This window comes from Bufo bufo, chromosome 5 (genome assembly GCF_905171765.1).
Source record: "Bufo bufo chromosome 5, aBufBuf1.1, whole genome shotgun sequence".
NCBI lineage: Eukaryota > Metazoa > Chordata > Amphibia > Anura > Bufonidae > Bufo > Bufo bufo.
Genome location: NC_053393.1, coordinates 449,788,895 through 449,810,331, shown reverse-complemented (window position 1 = coordinate 449,810,331; position 21,437 = coordinate 449,788,895). Strand labels below are relative to the sequence as shown.

The 21,437-nt window shown below is 47.9% G+C and overlaps 1 protein-coding gene across 1 annotated transcript in view; it reads left to right on the top strand.

Moving 5' to 3' along the window:
- The window catches only part of STK31 (serine/threonine kinase 31), a 195,916-nt gene that overhangs the window by 107,139 nt on the left and 67,340 nt on the right, over window positions 1–21,437 (top strand). Inside the window, exons 10-11 of the mRNA XM_040434003.1 lie at window positions 12,746–12,862; window positions 18,532–18,651. Of these exons, the coding sequence (XP_040289937.1) occupies window positions 12,746–12,862; window positions 18,532–18,651 (237 nt within the window). The remainder of the gene's footprint in view (window positions 1–12,745; window positions 12,863–18,531; window positions 18,652–21,437) is intronic.

Genomic DNA, 21,437 nt, shown 5'->3' with positions numbered 1-21,437 from the left:
GGTAATTGAGGTAATTAGGTTTTGTGATTATGTATGAAAACATATTTCCCTTTGCTGATATCCCCTGATATCATTGTTGCGTTTGTGAACGAAGAGCACAGAGATCCGTATTTTGCACTTACTTGTTTTGGCTGTTTCACTAAGCAGTGGTCCTACACAGGTACAGAACACAGTGTAAAGAACCAGACTATGACCACAGATTCTTAGTAAGCTGTCAGATGTACAGTACTCTTTTGTTTAAAGGGACTTTCCTTAGGAGAGGTCATCAGTATCTGATTGGTGGAGGTCCAACTCCTGGCACCCCCACTGTTGGAGGGGCTGCAGAGCTACGGCCTCTTCTCAGTATACCAATGGCAGCTCTGTAAGTTGTATAGTGGCTGTAACTGGTATTGCCACTTGAATGGGCTGCATAAAGGCCATGTGACCAATGGCCACAGGCCAAAGAAGAAGCCACAGCTCTTGTCCGAGCTCAGCTGCTCCTTTTAACAGGAAGCCAGAAATCGGACCCCCATTGATCAGAGATTGATGACCTATTCTGAGGTGAGGTCACCAGTTTTTAACTCCCCGAAAACCACTTTAATTGATTATCTAAAACAATGTTTCTCAACGTTTTTAAGCTAAGTACCTCTTACATAACAAGGCCTACTCCCAAGGCCCTTGTGATATATTGTGCTGCTTGGGATTGCACAGGTATTGAAGTCTCGAAACTTTTTTGATACTTTGATACCCTGTTCAGTTTGATAGTGACTGATACTAAGCTGTACATTATCAGTCCCTTCCTCCATACTGTGTAACGGCTGACCACTGCCACCAATGTAAAAGCCCAGTGGCCTAATGGGGGAGTGTCTGGGAGAGGGGAGAATACGAGGGCAGGGAAGAGGTAAACTCACCATGGTTCTTGCTGGATGCTGGTAAGTTAAAGGACCTTTGGTGATGTCATTGCCATGTGACCAGTAACATCCACAGGGCGATGACATCAAAGGTCCTTTATCCTCCAACATCCGGGAGGATCTTTCTGCAGGAGAAGTTTCCTGCTGTTTTTACAGGTATGTGCCTCAAGCTGTATGCCTGTATGATTGTGAGGCACATGGACTTAGTACCTCCATGTAACTCACATTAATAGTAACGGTGACCACATCATGTACCTCATATAATGGGCAACATGGGTTTAATGATGGTCACTTACCATTGATATGAGGCACATGGAGGGTGAACATTAATAGTAACCCCATTATGTACCTACTCACATAATGGACAACATGGGGTTAATGTGAGGTACATGATGGGATCATTTACTATTAGGGCTTATGCACACAAACATATTTTCCATTTCGTCCACCATGACGGCTTAACATGGAGATTGACCCCTTGACCTCTGTAGGGGCAGGAACACAGAGAGTTTAAAAGGCCACCACCCACTCTCACCCTTAGTGTTTCCTGTCCCTACGGGGGGCAACTCACAGAGAAACCTCCTGTTGGAGGTGGGAAGATCACAGTGTTTGTTATTTTTTGGTACCTTTGCGATCGCTTATCCTTGCCCTCTGCCTTCCGGTGGCTTTGTCCTAAGCCGGGCAGAGGAGGAATATGGAGTGGATCTCGTTCCTGCTCTTGTGGGGGCCTGAATTCCTCCCCAAAGTGCAGGTTCCCCCTTCCCTCCTGTAGGAAGCTGACCGCGCACTGTCGAACGCGCTGCTCGCAGACCCATGTGTGAAGCCGCAGCGTCGTTCCGGCAGAAGGTTGAGGGGGCGGAGCTATGAGCCCGGACGCACGCAAAGATGATGTCAGATGCTGCATCCATCACTGCAAGGCGGGAGATATGAAAGGTCTAGCGTCCCAGTAAAGGCTCCTGCTCCAGATGTCTGCTCCCGATACCCCTGCAGACCAGATGACTCTACAGATACCCCCTCGGCTGCTCAGATCGTGAGTCCCCCTGTGGGGAAAAGAAAATATGTATCATGTTATGTACCTCTTGCAATAGCTTACTGATACTGGGTTGCTCCTCTTTTAGGGAATTAAAGAGCCCAGAACGAAGGCCAAAATCCCTAGATGTGCTACTTGTGGCAAAAGATTACCGGAAAATCATAAAAAGAAGCTCTGTCAAGTCTGTATTAATGAGCTTGTTAAAGAGGAGCAACCATCCATACTTATGGAGGTCAAATCAATGATTCAGAGCGAGATAAAATCCTCGCTAGCGTCTCTCAGATCTGCCTCTCCGCCTGTGAAAAAACAGAGGACATGGACGAAGACGCTTCCACCTCTAGACAGAAAGTAGACGCACTGCCAGAGGGAGAGATAGTGGAGGACAGGAAAAAAAAATATTTTTCTTATAAAGAGATGTAGGAATTATTAGACGCTGTAAGAGCAACCATGGGCATAGGAGGTACAAAAACCTTGATCGGTCCAAGACGAAATGTTTGGGGGGCTCAGAGCCAAGAAATCTAAAGTGTTTCCAGTAAACGAAAATATAAAGGATTACTCTTTGACCCAACCGACATAAAAATATTTAACGAGATTCCGAAAATCGACATCCAGGTGCCAAAGGTGGTCAAGAAGACCTCCCTTCCCTTTGAGGACTCCTCCCAATTACAGGATTCGATGGAGAGAAAAGCGGATTCTCTCCTAAAAAAGTCCTGGGAAGCATCCATGTTTGGTATAAAAACGAACATAGCTGCAACCTCCGTAGCTAGATCCATGTACTTCTGGCTTAACGAGCTTGAAAACCATATTAAGAACAAAACCCCAAGAGAGGAAATTTTAAATTCCATTCCTCTCCTCAAATCAGCTGCAGTATTTTTGGCGGATGCCTCAGCCGAGTCCGTGAGGTTTGCCGCAAAGGATGCTGCTCTTTCTAATTCCGCAAGGAGGACCCTGTGGATGAAATCTTGGGGAGGCGATAGAGCGTCAAAGTCTAAATTATGCTCTATTGCTTCTTCAGGAGAATGTTTTTGGTCCCGTACTGGATTCTAGACTCGAGAAAGCGGCCGATAAAAAGAAGGGATTCCCTGAGGAAAACAAAAAGAAGCCCTTTCGTCCCTTTAACACCCTATCCAGGTTCTATAGGGTGAAAGGGGAAAACAGGTAGGTGGAGCTACCAAAAAGGAGGAAAGGGCAGAGGTTTCCTCCTTAATCCCCAAAACAAACAGCCTGACAAGCAATGACGCCAGAGTGGGAGGAAGGTTGAGGAGATTTCTACCCTTTTGGGAAACCACGACCCAGAACCCCTGGGCCTTGGATATTTGAGAAAACTGCTATCGGATAGAATTTTCCTCAACCCTTCCAAAAAAGTTTCGGATAACCTCTCACGGCTCAAAAGTTCTGGAAAGGATTTGGCAGGGCGTTGTACAGTTTATAGTCAGGCGTGGTAGTAAAGGTCCCTTTTCTCGCCCATTCCATTGGGGGACACAGACCATGGGTATAGCTTAGGCCATTACTAGGAGGAGACACTACGCAAATAAGAAAAAACAGCTCCTCCTCCACTGACTATACCCCCATGCTCCATCAGGAGGACCTCAGTTTTAGCTTAGTGTCGGATAAGGAGGTGACACTCCTGCTCCTGCAGGGTTGTCCCTGTAGTTTTTTTCTTCTCCTGTTAGTTTTTTTTCTCAACAGGGGACGCAGGGTCGCATGGTGCGTCCATGGTCTCTCAGTGGAGCGAGCGTCGGGGTCGAATGGACGTCCCGGCTACCGCCCTTTCCCCCCAGAAGATAAGTGGAACCGGGCTCGACCTGCAGCTCTGTTGGCCTACCAGATCCGGGGTCACCTAGTCCTACCCTCTATCCAGATCACTGCCTCTCCTTGTGCCAGATGACTGAAGAGGTAACCCCTGCTGGTCCGGAACAGAGGGTGAAGACTGCAGGACTCAGATAAGTACATCGGCTCTCCTGCAAACTCCCCCTCCCCCCGTGCTCACGGTGTGACACTGTTCTTTAGGGCTTACCTGTGGATCTGGGAGGGCCTGCTGGTTGAGAGGGAGGAGGGATTCCTTCTTGGGGCAGTGACTATTCGCAGCGCCATGCTGCTGCGCCTTTGCCCGTTTGCTCGGAGGGCTCCTTAACCCCTGCATCCCTGGCGGTGGACGCCATTCTCTGAGCCGGGGTCGGCCTTTTTTCATATTTCCCGCGCGCGCGTTTTTCGCGTGATCTGTGACGTGACTGGGGGGCTGAGCCTATCGCGTCAGCTCCGGCGCTTCCACTTTGCCTCAGCGCTTCTCCGAGTTTGGCTGCTCCTCCAGCTCCTCACAGGTCACGGTAGGACAGGTAGCTTTCTGCAAAACGGTAGGAGACCCTGACTCCGGCATTGTCGCCATCATGCCAAGAACTGGGGCCCCCAAAAAATCTAAAGCGACAACTCAGGTCCCACTGGGACCCTGTAAGGTCTGCTGCTTGCCACTATTGGTTACAGGCTCCTGTGACTCTTGCCTTGCCTCGGGACAGGATCATCCTCCTCCTCCCCTCCACCAAACCAGCCCAGTCCCTCCTCCGCCCCTTCGGAGCCCTCCTGGGCCTCTGCCATATCTAGGGCGGCCGCGGACTTGGCCAAAGTATCTCGCGCGCTCATGGCCTTTATGGAACGCATGGCGGCCACTGATCCTGTGGTTAGCACCGCTCCTCCCGGTGCCCCCCACAGAGGACGCTCGACCGTTAAGAGACAGCGTGCGCAGCAGCATCCCTCCTCGGATGACTCTGCTTCCCCCCCCTCGCCTGGAGGCGTGTTCAGTCTCTCCCCCTCGCAGGGACTACAGGTCTGAAGGGGAAAGGTCCGGCTCGGACGAGGACACGGAGCTGGAACCCTCGCCTAAGCTCTCCACCATGGTGGCAGACTTGGTCACGGCGGTCCGTGACACCTTTGACATCCAGGGGGAACCACCTTCCACTAGTAGCCAGGAATTCCCCCTTTTCCATTCCAGGAAACCAGAGGCAGTCACATTCCCCATTCATGGCCGCCTCATTGGAAGTTAGCACTCTCTTTGCGCGTGTTTCGGCCCTCTCAGTCACGCAGCGCAGGGAGGTCTGGTTGAAGGTCTGGGACGCTGACGCTTCCTCCAAGCGCTCCCTCACTAGCCTCCCCTTTGCGGGCTCCAGGCTCTTCGGTGCTAAGCTGGACGAGATTATCTCTGACGCTACGGGGGGGCAAGAGCACACACCTGCCCCAATCTAGATCCAAGCGCGCCTTCAGAGCTCGCCCCTCTGGCTCTAGAAACCAGTCCTTTCGGCGCTTCTCCTCCTCCAGGTCTGCGACAGCCCCCTCCTCCGGCGGCTCTCAGGACTCCCGCAAGAAGCCTTCCTTTAAGACCCAACCTTCCTGGCGTCGGCAGCAGTCCTCCGCCTGAAGGGGCGCCCCCACCGCAGGCGCTGGGGGGCCATCTGCTCTCTTTTCAGCAAGTCTGGAGAGCTCACGTTCAAGACGCCTGGGCCCTGGAAATTGTAACTTCCGGTTACAAGATAGACCTCCGGAACGTTTCTTTCCTTCTCGTGTTCCGGGGGATCCGGCCCGAGCCTCGGCCCTCTTACAAGCGGTCTCTTCTCTTCTGGTCCGGGGAGTAGTTATCCCAGTTCCTCTGGAGGAAAAGGGTGCAGGGTTCTACTCAAATCTCTTTGTAGTACCAAAGAAGGAGGGATCAGTGCGTCCGGTCCTAGACCTGAAGCTATTAAAGTCCCTGCGGTTGCGCAGGTTCTGGATGGAATCGCTCCGTTATTGCTTCTCTTCTTCCAGGGGAGTTCCTCGCGTCGGTGGACATCCGTGACGCCTATCTGCATGTCCCTATCGCAGAATCTCACCACAGATTCCTGCTCTTCGCCATTGGCAGCAGTCATTATCAGTTCGTCGCCCTTCCCCTTGGGCTGGCGACAGCCCCGCGGGTATTTACAAAGATCTTGGCGCTGCTCATGGCACTTCTCCGTACCAGGGGCATATCTCTGTTGCCCTACCTGGCGAAATACTGATAAAGGCTCCCTCTCGTCCCCAGGCCGAAGACAGCGTCAGGATCACGGTGCAGACTCTGCAACAGTTCAGCTGGCTGATCAACTTCCCGAAGTCCTCTCTCCAACCTTCCCAGAGAGTGACCTTCCTGGGGATGGTTATGGACACCACTGCAGCCCGGGTATTCCTTCCGGATCACAAGTTCTCACGGATAAGGGAGTCTGTGTCTCGCCTTCTGCATTCCCCGTGTCTCTCCATCCAGGAGTGCATGCAGGTTCTGGGGCTTATGGTGGCCTCCTTCGAGGCAGTCCCCTTTGCCCAGTTTCACACTCGGCCTCTGCGGCAGGCAATCCTGTCCTTCTGGGACAGGACGTCGAGGGGTCTGGACTCTCGGATCCGCCTGCCTCCTCGGGTTCTTATGGACCTCACGTGGTGGCTGTCCCCTCAGAATCTGACTTCGGGGAGATCCTTCCTCCTGATCTCCTGGACAGTCGTCACCACCGATGCCAGTCTCCTGGGTTGGGGTGGCGTTCTCCGGGCTCGGACGGTTCATGAGGTGTGGTCAGAGGTGGAAGCCCGCCTTCCGATCAACATACTGGAGCTCAGAGCAATTTTCCTCTGTCTCATTAGTCCCCCTTCCTAGCGGGTCTCCCGGTAAGGGTCCAGTCGGATAATGCCACAGCCGTGGCCTACATCAATCATCAGAGCGGAACCCGCAGCCGGACAGTGATGCAGGAGGTGAAAAGGATCCTCCAGTGGGCGGAGGCTCACATTCCAATATTGTCTGCAGTGTACATCCCAGGGGTCGAAAACTGGACGGCGGACTTTCTGAGCCGCAACAAGGTGGACCCGGGAGAGTGGTCTCTGCATCCGGACATATTCGAGGACGTCTGTCGCCGTTGGTGCCGCCCGGACGTGGACTTGATGGTGTCCAGGCTCAACAACAAGGTTCCCACGTTCCTGGCCCGAGCTCGGGATCCGGAGGCGTACGGGGTGGACGCTCTGGTGTCTCAGTGGCAAGACTTCGCGCTCCTCTATGTCTTCCCACCAGTGCCTCTACTCCCAAAGGTTCTTCGCAGGGTCGCGGCAGAAGGGATCCCGACCATCCTCATCGCCCCCGATTGGCCTCGCCTGGTTCTCAGAGGTCACTCGGATGCTGGCGGACGTTCCGTGGCCTCTTCCTCTCAGGGAGGACCTGCTGTCTCAAGGACCGCTCTTCCACCAGAATTTACAGCCACTTCGTTTAACGGCGTGGCTGTTGAGACCACCATATTGAAGAAGAGGGGCTTCTCGGACTCCGTTGTGAAGACCTTGATCAAAGCCAGGAAACCAGCTTCCTCCCGGATATACTATCGTACCTGGAAGGCTTTTCTTGTCTTTTGCAAGAAGATAGGAGTTTGTCCCCTTCGTTTCTCCGTTCCGGTGGTCCTCTCCTTTCTCCAGTCGGGCCTTGAGATGGGGATGTCCCTGAGCTCTCTGAAGGGTCAGGTCTCCGCTCTGGCCATTTTCTTTCAGCGGTCTCTGGCTCTGCTCGGTCCCTCCGTATGTTCCTCCCCTGCCCCCCTGGGATCTGAACCTGGTTCTGTCTTCTCTGCAGGCGGCTTCTTTTGAGCCCCTAAGGGACATTTCCCTGAGTCTTCTCACCTGGAAGGTGGTCTTTCTGGTGGCCATCACCTCTATCAGGAGGGTATCGGAGCTAGACGCCCTTTCCTCTAAGGAGCCCTTTTTGGTCTTCCACAAGGATAAGGTGGTACTGCGCCCAGTCCCTTCTTTTTTGCCTAAGGTGGTCTCCGCCTTCCACCTTAATGAGACCATTGTCCTGCCCTCCTTTTGCCCCGCCCCGGCGAACCCCAAGGAGCGCGCTCTCCATTCTCTAGATCTGGTCTGTGCTTTGCGGGTGTACTTGTCGGTTACTGCCCCATTTTGCCGCTCGGACTCCCTTTTCGTCGTTCCCGAGGGGCCTCGTAAGGGTCTGGCGGCCTCCAAGGTCACTCTGGCTCGGTGTATTCGGTCGATTATTTTCATGGCCTATCGATCCCGGGGTAGGGTTCCCCCAGCGGGGGCCTCCTGGGCTAGGCGCAATTGAGCCTCTACATCTTAGCTTTGTAAGGCGGCCACCTGGTCGTCCTTACATACCTTTACAAAGTTCTACCAGCTGCACTCTCTGGCGTCAGCTGATGCTGCCCTAGGGGGCAAGGTATTGCAGGCTGTGGTTCCTGTTTAACCATTGGACGTTTTCCCTCTGGAGGTGCTGGTCTTCCCACCCCATGGACTGCTCTAGGACGTCCCATGGTCTGTGTCCCCCAATGGAATGGGCGAGAAAAGGAGATTTTTTTGTGAAACTCACCTGTAAAATCTTTTTCTCGTCATTTCCATTGGGGGACCAAGCTCCCACCCATTCTTGTCTGTTGCAGGAGGGGTTGGTTCTATTCTATTGGGACCTGATGGTTAACGGGCCCGATGGCAGTATTCCTCGGTTCTGTTTTTCTTTGTTGATATTTGGTTTTGGGTCTCCTTCTCCTACTGCTTTTGCACGGACTGACGTCCTCCTATTGGAGCATGGGGGTATAGCCAGTGGAGGAGGAGCTGTTTTTTCCTATTTGCATAGTGTCTCCTCCTAGTAATGGCCTAAGCTATTCCCATGGTCTGTGTCCCCAATAGAAAAGACGAGAAAAAGATTTTACTGGTGAGTTTCACAAAAAATCTCCTTATTCAGAAGAAGGAAGGGGCTATTATTCAAACCTATTTTGGGTACAAAAGCCAGACGGCTCCTTTCGTACCATCATAAACCTAAAGGGATTAAATTCATCCATTGTTTACAGAAGGTTCAAAATGGAATCTATAACATCCATCACTCCTCTAATCCAAGCAGGAGATTACATGACGTCCATAGATTTAAAGGACGCTTACTATCACGTCCCGATACACGAAAACTCGCAAAAATATCTCCGGTTTGCCCTGAAGTGGTAAACCACTTCTGGTTCACGGCTCTACCCTTCGAAATTTCCTCAGCCCCGAGAATTTTCACAAAGCTAGTAGTAAAAATGATCTCTCATTTCAGATCAGAAGGAATAAAAAAAAATCCGTATCTAGACGATTTCCTCATTTTAGGAAAATAAAAGTCAGAGGCGTCCAGTCTCACCAACTACCTAATTCATCGGTTTTCAGAGTTGGGATGGATAATAAATCAAATCTTACCTGGTCCCATCAACCAAAATGAAATTCCTAGGAGTACTTTTAGATTCAAGAGCTCAGATGACATCTCTTCTTCAGCAAAAATTTATATCCTTCATAGGAAAAACAAAAAAATTTCAGGGCCAGACCAAGTGCTCCATACGCAATGCCATGAGTCTTTTGGGAACAATGACCTCCTACATAACATCGGTATTGTGGTCCCAGGCTCATACCAGGATAATCCTGTCATGGATGCTGAAGAATTGGGACAAGAAACAGTACTCCTTAGAGAAAAAGATATCCATCCCCATTCATGTAAGGTCCGATTTGAATTGGTGGATAGAAAAGACAAACCTGTCAAAAGGTGTAAGTTGGATAAAAGATCCAGCGATTCAGGTATTTACAGATGCAAACGGCACTGGATGGGGGGCGAGAGTAGGTTCCTTAAACTACCAGGGCAGATGGACAGAAGACATAAAAGCAAGATCTTCAAACTACTGAGAACTAAGGGCAATCTGGGAGACGCTAAGGTCATCCCAAAAGATAGTACTCAGAAAGCACCTGAAGATTCTCTCCGACAATGTGACGGCGGTAGCATACTTAAAACACCAGGGAGGCACAAGATCTCCAAGTCTAGAAGAACTGGCGAGGAGAATATTCTTTTGGGCGGAAAAAAATGTGTGCTCCATCACGGCTATTCACCTGAAAGGTACGGAAAATATACAAGCAGACTTCCTCCGCAGAAGGACCATAGATCCGGGGGAATGGTCCCTAAATCCAGAAGTGTTCAGACAGATCTCCAAAAGGTGGGGAACCCCTCAGATAGATCTCTTCGCAGCAAAAGAAAATGCGAAGGTCGGGCACTTTTGCTCCCTAAACCCCAGGGAAGACCCTTGGGTGGTGGACGCATTCTCGATCAGATGGACCTGGGATCTCGCCTATGCTTTCCCTCCATGGGCATTAATCCCCAGAGTACTACAAAAGATAAGGTCCGACCCGGTAACAGTGATCCTAGTGGTCCCATACTGGACAAAGAGAAACTGGTTCCCAATATTAAAGGAATTAGCACTGGAGGAACCATGGGGAATTCCCCTCCGAGAGGATATTTTATTGCAGGGTCCGATCCTCCATCAGAATCCAGGACTATTCAAATTGTCAGCATGGATCCTGAGCGCGAGGTATTAAAAAGTAGGGGTCTTTCCGAAAAGGTCATCAATACCCTTAAATCCAGCAGGAAAAAAGTCACCTCCGCGATATATCTTAAGATCTGGAGGAAATACTGCAACTGGCTGGGTCAGAACCCTCCGGTAAATTCTCCCCCAAACATCATAAATATTCTTGATTTTCTCCAAAAGGGGCTGGATTTGGGCTTGAGACCTAGTACACTTAAAATACAGATCTCGGCCCTAGGAGCATGCTATGACAGACCTGGCCAGCCATAGATGGGTGAGAAGATTCGTAAGGGCTGCCTCGAGATTAAGACCATCCATAACACCTAGGGCCGCTCAGTGGGACTTAGTGTCCTGAAAGGACTAATGAAACCACCATTTTCCCCAGTACAGGACATTTCTCTAAAAGACCTGACGCTCAAGGCTGCCTTCTTAATAGTCTAGTCAGCTAGATGTTTAGGAGAGATCCAGGCACTCTCCTGTCGAGAACCCTATCTTTCTGTGTTTCCTGACAAAATAGTATTAAGGTTGAATCTGGGTTTCCTTCCGAAGGTCGTTTCTGACTTTCATAGAGACCAGGAAATTGTCCTCCCATCATTCCCTAAAGTGGTGTCGAGTACATCTGAGGATCAATATTAACTCCTGGATGTTCGAGATACTGTCTTACAGTACCTAAAAGCAACAGAAGAATTCAGGAAAGAAGATAATCTTCTCATTCAGTTTGCTGGTCCAAACAAATGAAAGAAAGCATCCAAATCCTCCATTGGGCGCTGGATCAGGTCCACCAGATCTTGCTGCTACCAGATGGCGGGTCTTGAAAATCCTACAGAGATGAGGGCTCATTCCACAAGAGCTGTGGCCTCCTCATGGGCAGAAAGAGGAGGTGTTTCCTTAGATAAAATCTGCAGAGCAGCGACCTGGTCCAGTATTAATACCTTTATTAAGCACTACCGAATTAACGTTTTGGCTTCTGCTGACTTGACCTTCGGCCAAAAGGTCTTGCAGGCTGTTACCCACCCTAAATAATCTGGTAGTTAAGCAGTCATGGTGGATGAAATGGAAATACCGTAATTAGACTTACCGGTAATTTTGTTTCCTTGAGTCCACCATGACGGCTGATATATCCCCCCCCTGAACATTTAAAGAGGGGTTTGAGTATAAATTCTAAAAAAAAATAATAAAAAAAAATATATATATATATATATATATATATATATATATATATATATATATATATATATATATATATATATATATATATTTTATATAAAATTAAGGCTGCACCCACTTGGTAATTTGGAAAGCACTGAGGGTGAGATTGGGTGGTGGCCTTTTAAACTCTGTGTTTTTGCCCCTAGAGGTCAAGGGGTCAATCTCCATGTTAAGCCGTCATGGTGGACTCAAGGAAACAGTCTAATTACGGTCTTTCTTTCTGTGTCCCTTCCATTTTTAGTTTCTTTTTGCTGAAGTAACTCTGTGTGCATTCCGTTTTCATATGTCCATTCCCCAAAAATGTAGAACATGTCTTATTATTATCCGCATCACGGACAAGGATACTGTTCTAGTACTCTTCTTCTATTAGGGGGCCGGCTGTTCCGTTCTGCAAAATACGGAATGTGCACGGATGTCATCAGTGCATGAGCCTTAGGGGGTCCATTCACACGTCCGCAAAATGGGTCCGCATCCGTTCCGCAATTTTGCGTAACGGGTACAGACCCATTCATTTTCAATGGGGCCGGAATGTGCTGTCCACGTTTGCGAATCCACACTTCCGCATCCGTGCTTCTGTTTCCGCAAAAAAATAGAACATGTCCTATTCTTGTCTGCAATTGCGGACAAGATTAGGCATTTTCTATTATAGTGCTGGCGATGTGCGGTCCGCAAACTGCGGAATGCACATTGCAGGTGTCCGTGTTTTGCGGACCTGCAAAACACTTAGGGACGTGTGAATGGACCCTTAAATGTGAGGCACATAGAGGTCCAAACTGATGAAACCATGTTCTTCAGATTAATAGTAACTCCATCATGTGCCTCACATTAATCCTATGTTGCCCATTATGTGAGGAGATACATGATAGTATAAAAAGTCTGGCATTGTGATAACTCTAGTGTTGCCTATTCAAAAGCACATAGCAAATCCCCTCCTGAAGTACATGCACTCAGGATCAGATCCTAGCATCTGTAACATTAGGCCTCTTGCCATTGTGCGGCTGTTCTGTGCATTGGGACCGCAGTTTTGCAATTGGAGGCACAGACAGAAACACCATGGAAGTACTCCTTAGTGCTTCCGTGGGGGTGTGTCCCTCTGTTCCACACCGCAGCTCCGTAATGGGTACGGATCCGTGATGCAGGGAGCACACGGCCGGTGCCCGCATATTGTGGACCCGCTGTGTGCATGAGGCCTTAGTCTGTTTGGTTACTCATTTGCTGGTATATGTAGGAATCTCTCCTTTTACGATAACTACTTATTTTTTTACCTAAAGGTCTTTGACTTAAAGTCAGACATCTCATTAGGCTCTTGTGATGACGTGTCTGATATAGACAATATCCTGGAAAAGGTTGATAAAAGCGTATCCAAGGAGTTGGAAATTTCTCTTGTGGTATGTATTTTTTTAAGGTCAAAATTCTGTGACGAGTTGTATGTTTGAAAATCTTTTTCTGGCAAGATAGGTTGCAAGCAAAATTGAGAACAGAGGAGATGATTGTCCTAGTTAAAGAGAGGGTTTTTTGGGCTTTAGTTTTGGTATTTTCAAATTCACAACCTGTTCAGGTTCGTTATGGCTGCAAACTGTCACCATGCCGTTTAACCCTTTCTATGCCGCAAACTGCTGTATGGAAGGGGTTAACAGGGATGGAACTCCTTTCCGCTCCCATCGGGCCGCTGCTTTGCTGTGGCAGCGTCTCGGTGGCTCAAAGTTTAACAGAGGAAGAGAGCTCCCCTATAGGCCCGCTGCGCTGCTGTGGCAGCATCCTGGTGGTTACCATGGCAAACGGGTGTGTCCGTAAAGATATTCTCTATAAAAATGTCATATGATAATCTACCAATACCAAGATAAATGCCTTTAAAAAAAATAAAAGCTTATCGAACGATGAAATGTCCAATATATAGACTAAAATGGTACCAATCAAACCATCACCTCATCCCGCAAAAAATAAGCCCCTACATGAGACAATTGCCCCCAAAAAAATTATTTGGCTTTCAGAAAATGGAGACACTAAACATGACATTTTCTTTTCCAAAAATCCTTTTTTTGTTTTAAACCAAAATAAATAAATAAAAATAGACATATTCGCTATCATCGCTTTCGTAACAACCTGCTCTAAAAATAACACATGCTGTATCCTGTCAGGTGAACATCGTAAGAAAACGGCCATTTTTTTTGGGTTACCTTGCAAGAATTCTACGTTTTTAAACCTTCTAACGCCTAAAAAATAAAATTACATTTACAAAATGATGCCAACATAAAATAGACATATGGGAAATGCAAAGTAATAACTATTTTGTGAGGTTTTACTATCTGCCTTAAAGGGGTTGTCCGGTTTCAGAGCTGAAACTGGACAATATCCCCTTCTTCCCCCTCTCAGCCCCCCTGATATTAGCATAGGAGCATTTCATGGGCGGGCTTCAGCGCTGTTCTAGCTGTATTACACACTGGGGCAGCACTAAAGGGCGCCCATTAACGCCAGTGATGTCACCGGGCTCACTGCTGGGCGGAAGTCTCCGCCAAGCCGTCCCCATGGAGAGCCCGGTACGTCACTGGATCTCCTAAAAAAAAAAAAAAGCCTTTGCCCTGCACGATTCACTGCAGGGCAAATGCTCCGATGCTCATATCAGGGAGGCCGAAGGGGTGAAGATGGGGATATGTCCGAGTTCAGCTCTGAACCCAGATAACCCCTTTAACCACTTCACATCCGCCCATAGGATACAAACGTCCTATGGGTGGATGTTTATCTCTAAATGGACATTCTGCAACGTCCATTCAGAGATGGCAGCTGCACGTTAATTGTGCAGCTGCCGAGTGGGGGGCCCGCTGTCAGTGACAGCAGGGCAACTCAGAGAGATGGCAGGGACTGTTCCCAGGTGTCCCTGCTGTGTATACAGATCAGGAAGCGCTATGCGCTTCCAGTCCCGGCGGTCATGTGGCTGCCGGGAGAGTGCAGGAGCTGCCGGGTCTTCTACAAACCTCGATCAGCCCTGCACTGAGGCTGTACAGCGTTGTATTCTGCTGTACAGCCTTTCTGGGGGCTGTATTTCCCCTGTAACTGGGGCTAATATGTCAGCCCCAGTTACAGGAGAAATCAATAGTTAACAAAAAAATTAAAAATAAAATAAAAAGTGAAGGTAAATGTGCCCCCAGAGTTCTTGTATGACCTTATGGGGGACGCAAAGTATAAAATAAGTGTTTTAAAAACGAAAAATAAAGGTTTCACGTGTAAAAAAAATAAAAATAAAAATCCCCAATTAAGTAATTAAAAAAATGTTAAAAATAGAAAAAATAAAATAGACCTGTTTGGTATTGCCGCGTCCGTAATGACTGGCTCTATAAATATATCACATGATCCACCCCGTCCGATAAACACCATAAAAAAAAAAGTTAAAAAAAAATGCCATTTTTGTCACCTTACATCACAAAAAGTGCAACTCTAAGTGATCAAAAAGGCATATGTCCCACAAAATGGTACCAATAAGTCACCTCATCCCGCAAAAAATTAGCCCCTACATAAGAAAATCGCTCAAAAAAAAATAAAAATATAGCTCTCAGAACATGGAGACATTAAAACATCATTTTTGTGTTTCAAAAATGCTATTATTGTGTTAAAGTGAAATAAATAAAAAGTATACATATTGGGAATCGCCACATCCGTCACAACCAGCTCTATAAAAATATCACATGACCTAACCCCTCAGGTGAACACCGTGTAAAAAAAAAAAAAAATGGTGTTTAAAATAGCTATTTTTTTTTCCACCTAACATTACATAAAGTGCAACACCAAGCGATCATAAAGGCGTAAGCCCCCCAAAATAGTACCAATCAGTCACCTCATTCTGCAAAAAATGAGACCCTAACTAAGACAATTGGTCAAAAAATAAAAAAGCTATGGCTCTGACTATGGAGAAACTAAGAAATCCTTTTATTTTATTTTCAAAAATGCTATTATTGTGTAAAACTTAAATAAGAAAAAGTATAGATATTAGGTATTGCCACGTCCGTAACGATCTGCTTTATAAAAATAGCATATGACCTAACCGCTCAGGTGAACGCTGTAAAAATAAATAAAAAAAAAAACTGCGCTAAAACAGCCAATTCTTTGGTCACCTTGCCCCATAAAGTGTAATAATGAATGATCAAAAAATCATATGTACCCAAAAATGGTAACAATAAAAACTCTTCCTGCAAAAAACGAGCCCCTGCACAAGACGATCGGCTGAAAAATATGGCGTTCAGATAATGGAGACCCAAACATAATAAAGCATTTAAAAAAATAAATAAAAAAAATGTAAAATTAAAACAAAGAAAGTAGGCAACATATTTGATATCATTGAGTCCGTAACAACCTGCTCTATAAAAATAGCACATGATCTACCCTGTCAGATGAATGTTGTAAAAAATTTAAAATAAAAACCGTGCCAAAACAGCCATTTTTTGGTTACCTTGCTTCAAAAAAACGTAATATAGAGCAATTAAAAATCATATGTACCCCAATATAGTACCAATAAAACTGGTCACCTTATCTGCTAGTTTCCAAAATGGGGTCACTTTTTGGGAGTTTCTACTGTAAGCGGGCAGCAGTGGGGCTTCAAATGGGACATGGCATCTAAAAACCAGTTCAGCAAAATCTGCCTTCCAAAAATCATATGGCGCTCCTTTTTCTTCTGCGCCCTGCTGTGTGCCCTTGCATCAGATTTCGTCCACATGTGGGGTGTTTCTGTAAACTGCAGAATCAGGGTAATAAATATTAAGTTTTGTTTAGAAAGGTCAGCTCAATTTTCTTTAAATTCTTGTGGAACACCTAAAGGCAGGGTTGACAGTTTGTAATATCAGTTTTGAGTAACTTGGGGGGTGTCGTTTCTACAATGGGGTCATTTATGGGGAGTTTTCACTTTGTAAGCCCCACAAAGTGACTTCAAAAAGTTGGTTTTGGAAATTTTCTTAAAAATTTTAAGAATTGCTTCTAAAATTCTAAGCCTTCTAACGTCCTAAAAAAATAAAATAAAATAACATTTTACAAAATGATGCCAACATAAAGTAGACATATGGGGAATGTTAAGTAATAATAATTATTTTATGAGGTATCACTTTCTGTTTTAAAAGCAGAGAAATAGAAATTTAGAAAATTGCGAATTTTTCTAAATTTTTGGTAAATTTGGGATTATTTTATAAATAAAGGTGAAAGATATCGACTCAAATTTACCACTATCATAAAGTACAATGTGTCACGAGAAAACAGTCTCAGAATGGCCTGGATAAGTAAAAGCGTTCCAAAGTTATTACAACATAAAGTTCAAAATTTGGCTCTGTCAGGAAGGGGGTAAATGGCCCGGATGTGAAGTGGTTAAAGAGGCTCTGTCACCAGGATCAACCCTATTAAACCAGACATACTACCTGGTAGGGCTCCTCTTGCTGATTAAAACTATACATTTCTTTTGTCTGTACAATAAATAGCTGCAGAGACTCCCCTGCATAACGGAAACAGGACGGATCTGTTTTGCAGGCCATAGACTTCTATTATGGCGGAATGAATAACAGAATGCCTCTAAAGGCATTCCGTCATAGAATTGCGTTATGGTTCGTGGTAACGGAATCCTTAACGCAATTCACAGTTTACCACCAAACGAAATATGAAATTCGCTTATCTCAAATACCAGCACATCCAACCAGAGGTCGAACTACATTTTTTCAGGAAGTGTAAAAATACACCTCTTACCATTTTTGAGGAGTATTTTTAGCCATGGAGGAGTATGAAGGTTGCAGTAATTAAAATAAATAATATATAGGCCTACGTAATGTTAAAGGGCCGGTCTCTCTCCATTAAATGGCATTTATCTGTAGACCAAGTTTATACAAGGCACTTGCTGATTAATTTTTCCATCACATTATACATTGCTTATTTCCATGGTTACAACCACCTTGCAATCCATATGTAAAATAATTCCAGCCTGCAAAGGAGGCAATATAGACAATTACAATTCATTAGTAAGTGCCTTGTATTTACTTTCTTTACATGATAACTGCATTTTGCTGAAGTGCGACAACCCCTTTGAGGGTTTGTTCACATCTGTGTTGTAGGCTCCTTTCCGGCCCTTTGTCACAGATTCTGTCAAATAGACTGGATAAAAAAAAAACTTTTTTGTCTGATAAGAAAGACCAGATCCCTAACAGAAACTGAACGAATCCCAATATATTCAATGGAGTCTGTTCAGCTCTATTTTTGTTGTTCTGCTCATCTTACAGAGCAGAACTACACAATAAATAGCAGTGGTGTGAATATGGCTTAAGAGGCTGGTATTTATGCAAGGAAACCATTACTTGTCTAAATAACATCACTCGCCTCCGTTCAGCCCTCTCCAGTGTCCAGTCTCATGTAAATAACATCACCCCCTTCCTCCAGCCTCTTCAAAATACAGACCCATGTAAATAACATCACCCCCTCACTCCAACAGACATTCCCATGTAAGTAACATCACTCCCCTCCCTCCAGCCCCCCCCTCCAAAATAAAAAATACAGTCCCATGTAAATAACATCACCCCTACTCTCCAGCCCCACCAACATACAGTCCTAATAGGTAAATACCAGACCCCACCCAGGGGCTAAGAAATCCCTGGCAGACACCCTGACCAACATTCAGTAATGCCCATTATCCTTTACCGATTCCCAGAACGGGGGTCCCATCGTTCTTTCTAATTGGAGCAGAAGGCCGCACATGATCCCTGCTTCTCCAATCACTCTTTATCGGACCGCAGGAGAGAGCAGAGTTCTGTACTTGGCTATCTCCAGCAGTCCCATAGAGAATGAATGTAGGGAGGGGGAGGGCGCAAGTGCGGCCGTCTGTTCCATCAGGTTGAGGAAATGAAACTCCCGCTCTTGGGATGGTAAGGGGTCCCCCAGAGGTCAGACCTCCACCAGTCAGTTATCCCCTGTCCTATGGATAGGAGATAACGGGAAAACTTTGAACAACCCATTTAAGGGTTAAATTATGATTGATGTGCAATCCGTACGTGTATATTGATTTTAGGATCATGCTTTTACCTTTTATCATTAACTGCAGGAACCAGGGGAAGACGACCGTAACATAATTACAAATGCTTATTACAGAGTTGTAAAGCTGATCTATGAAGAGACGTGCCTCATCTCTGCCTTGAAGGCCAAATATCGGGCTAGTGTTGAAGTAAGTGCTTTGAATCTGTAGTCTTTGAATGAACAGGGAGTGCTTTGAATCTGTAGTCTTTGAATGAACAGGGGACCCCCATTTTAGTGATCATTATGGGTCCCATTGGTTGAGACCCCAGTGATTTAAAAATGTATTTTCTCGTCCATTTTCCTTGGGGGACCCAGGAGACCTTGGGTATAGCTCAGCTCCCTAGGAAGCGTGACACTAAGTGAAAACTGTTAAGCCCCTCCTCCAGCAGCTATACCCTCAGCCTGGAGAGAGAGACAGCCAGTTTTTGCTTGGTGTCCAAGGAGGCAAGACACTGTTTTCTCCTTGTTTAGTTTTTTTTTTTTTTTTTTTCTTTTTCTTCCAGACCATCAGGGACAATAGAGACGCGATAGACCTTTCTGTTTCTCCCGGGGTCGAGCTGCGCCAGTGCCGGTCACTCGCACTGCTGCCTCCCCTACAGAAGGCAAGGTGGACCAGGGCAGCCTAGCTCCCCTGCATCCCGCCAGCGCAAGGGTCTCCCGCACGCCAAGTCCCTCTTCCAGCGTCCTGCCACTACGGTGCCAGTAACTGAAGGGGCGACCCTGCTGGAACGGACCGAGGGTGAAGACGGCTGATGGTGAGAGAGTGGCTTCTCCAGCCCTATGTTCCTACGTCGTCGTCCCCCCCCCCCCCCCCCCCCCCCAGTCTCCTGCGTGCTTGAACCCCCATCCTGCCTCCATAGGACATTGTAGACTCCTGAAGGTAGCTGCAGATTGCTGCGGGAGGAATGCTGCAACAGGGCCTGGAGGCCCGCACCTAGCTGCCCCTGACACAGGGGTTATGCCAGCGTCCCTCCTCTACCCTCACGGGCACCTGGTGTCAGGGTCCCCCTCCCTCTTACCGGTCACTGCTTCAGGGGCCCCGCGCCTAGCTGCCCCTGACCCTCCTCTACGGGCACCCGGTCCACCAAGGGCAGGGTTTTCTGTGCTGGACTTCAGGGGCCCGCTCCTGACGCTGCCGAGGCGCAGGGCCCTCGCTTCCAGCCCCGGTGCATTCCGGTCAGCCGGGCGCCGCAAATTTTGGCCAAGGCTTCGCGGCCTGCTGGGCCGCAATTCCGGCCCTCCTTCCCCAAGCCCCTGACTCTGGTGGCCCGCGGGGTGGGCACCCGCGGCCGGTATGTACATGCGCCACTCCGGCTCCCTCCAGGTACCGGCCGACCGTCAGTACCTCCCGGTCGGCCGGGCGCCGCAAAAATTTAGGCCCCCGCTTCGCGGCCTATCCAGCCTCGGTTGGAGGGGGCGGGAACTTCTCCAGGCGCGAATTCTTCCCGCCTGGAGGTCCCCCCGCCCCCAGGGGATCGCTGCGCCGCCCCCCAGGCCGGATCTTTGTTAACCTTTTGGGTACCGGCCATCTCCAGGGGCCTGCTCCCATCTAGAGGAGACACTCTATGATCTGGGCTTCCTCATGGGCCTGTATGGCTGGCCCCTTTCCTGCCTCAGAGAGGCTGTGCCCCTGTATGGTGGCCCCCAGGCTGTGTTTAAAAAAAAAAAAAAAAAAAAAAGACGGGGTAACGGAATTCTTGTTGGCTGCGCAGGACGCTGCAGCCTGATCTCAGTAGTGCTGGACGTATGCATGCCCCCCTTCCATAGGCGGCATGTCGCGCTCCCCGGCTGCGGTACTGGCCAGGTGCATGTTCCCCTTCTAGGCGGACCCTTGCCCTCTCCCGGGATACGGCGCTGGCCAAGTGCATGCGCCCCCTTCCGCCCTTTCTATAGGCAGAATTCGTCACCTTCTCCAGTTATGGTGCTGGCCATGTGCATGACCCCCTTCCTAAGTGGAATACTGCACTCTCCCTTCTTTAGGCGGAATACTGCACTCTCACCAGATACGGTGCTGGCCATGTGCACGACCCCCTTTCCTAGGCGGAACGCTGCACTCTCACTGGATTCGCTGCCGGCCATGTGCATGGCCCCCTTCTGTAGGCGGAATGCTGCACTCTCTCTGGATTCGCTGCCGGCCATGTGCACGACCCCCTTCCATATGCGGTATGCTGCACTCTCACTGGATTCGCTGCCAGACATGGGCATGCCTCCTTCCCTCAGGCGGCATACATACACTCTCACTGACTGGGGTTGTTCTCTCGCCGGTAAGTTGCTGGCCATATGCATGACCCCTTCCATGGCGGGGTGCTTGCACTCTCACTGGATGCAATGCTGGCCATGTGCATGACCCCCCCTTCTCTGGGTGGAATACTGCACTCTCACCGGATACGTTGCTGGCCATGAGCATGGCCCTCTTCCATGGGTGGAATGCTTGCACTCCCATTGGATACGGTGCTGGCCTGGTGCATGACCACCTCTCATTCCATGGGCGGAATTTTGCATGCTCATTGGACTCACGGCTGTCCTTGTACAGTCGTGGCCAAAAGTTTTGAGAATTACATAAATATTGGAAATTGGAAAAGTTGCTGTTTAAGTTTTTATAATAGCAATTTGCATATACTCCAGAATGTTATGAAGAATCAGATGAATTGCATAGTCCTTCTTTGCCATGAAAATTAACTTAATCCCAAAAAAAACTTTCCACTGCATTTCATTGCTGTCATTAAAGGACCTGCTGAGATCATTTCAGTAATCTTCTTGTTAACTCAGGTGAGAATGTTGACCAACACAAGGCTGGAGATCATTATGTCAGGCTGATTGGGTTAAAATGGCAGACTTGACATGTTAAAAGGAGGGTGATGCTTGAAATCATTGTTCTTCCATTGTTAACCATGGTGACCTGCAAAGAAACGCGTGCAGCCATCATTGCGTTGC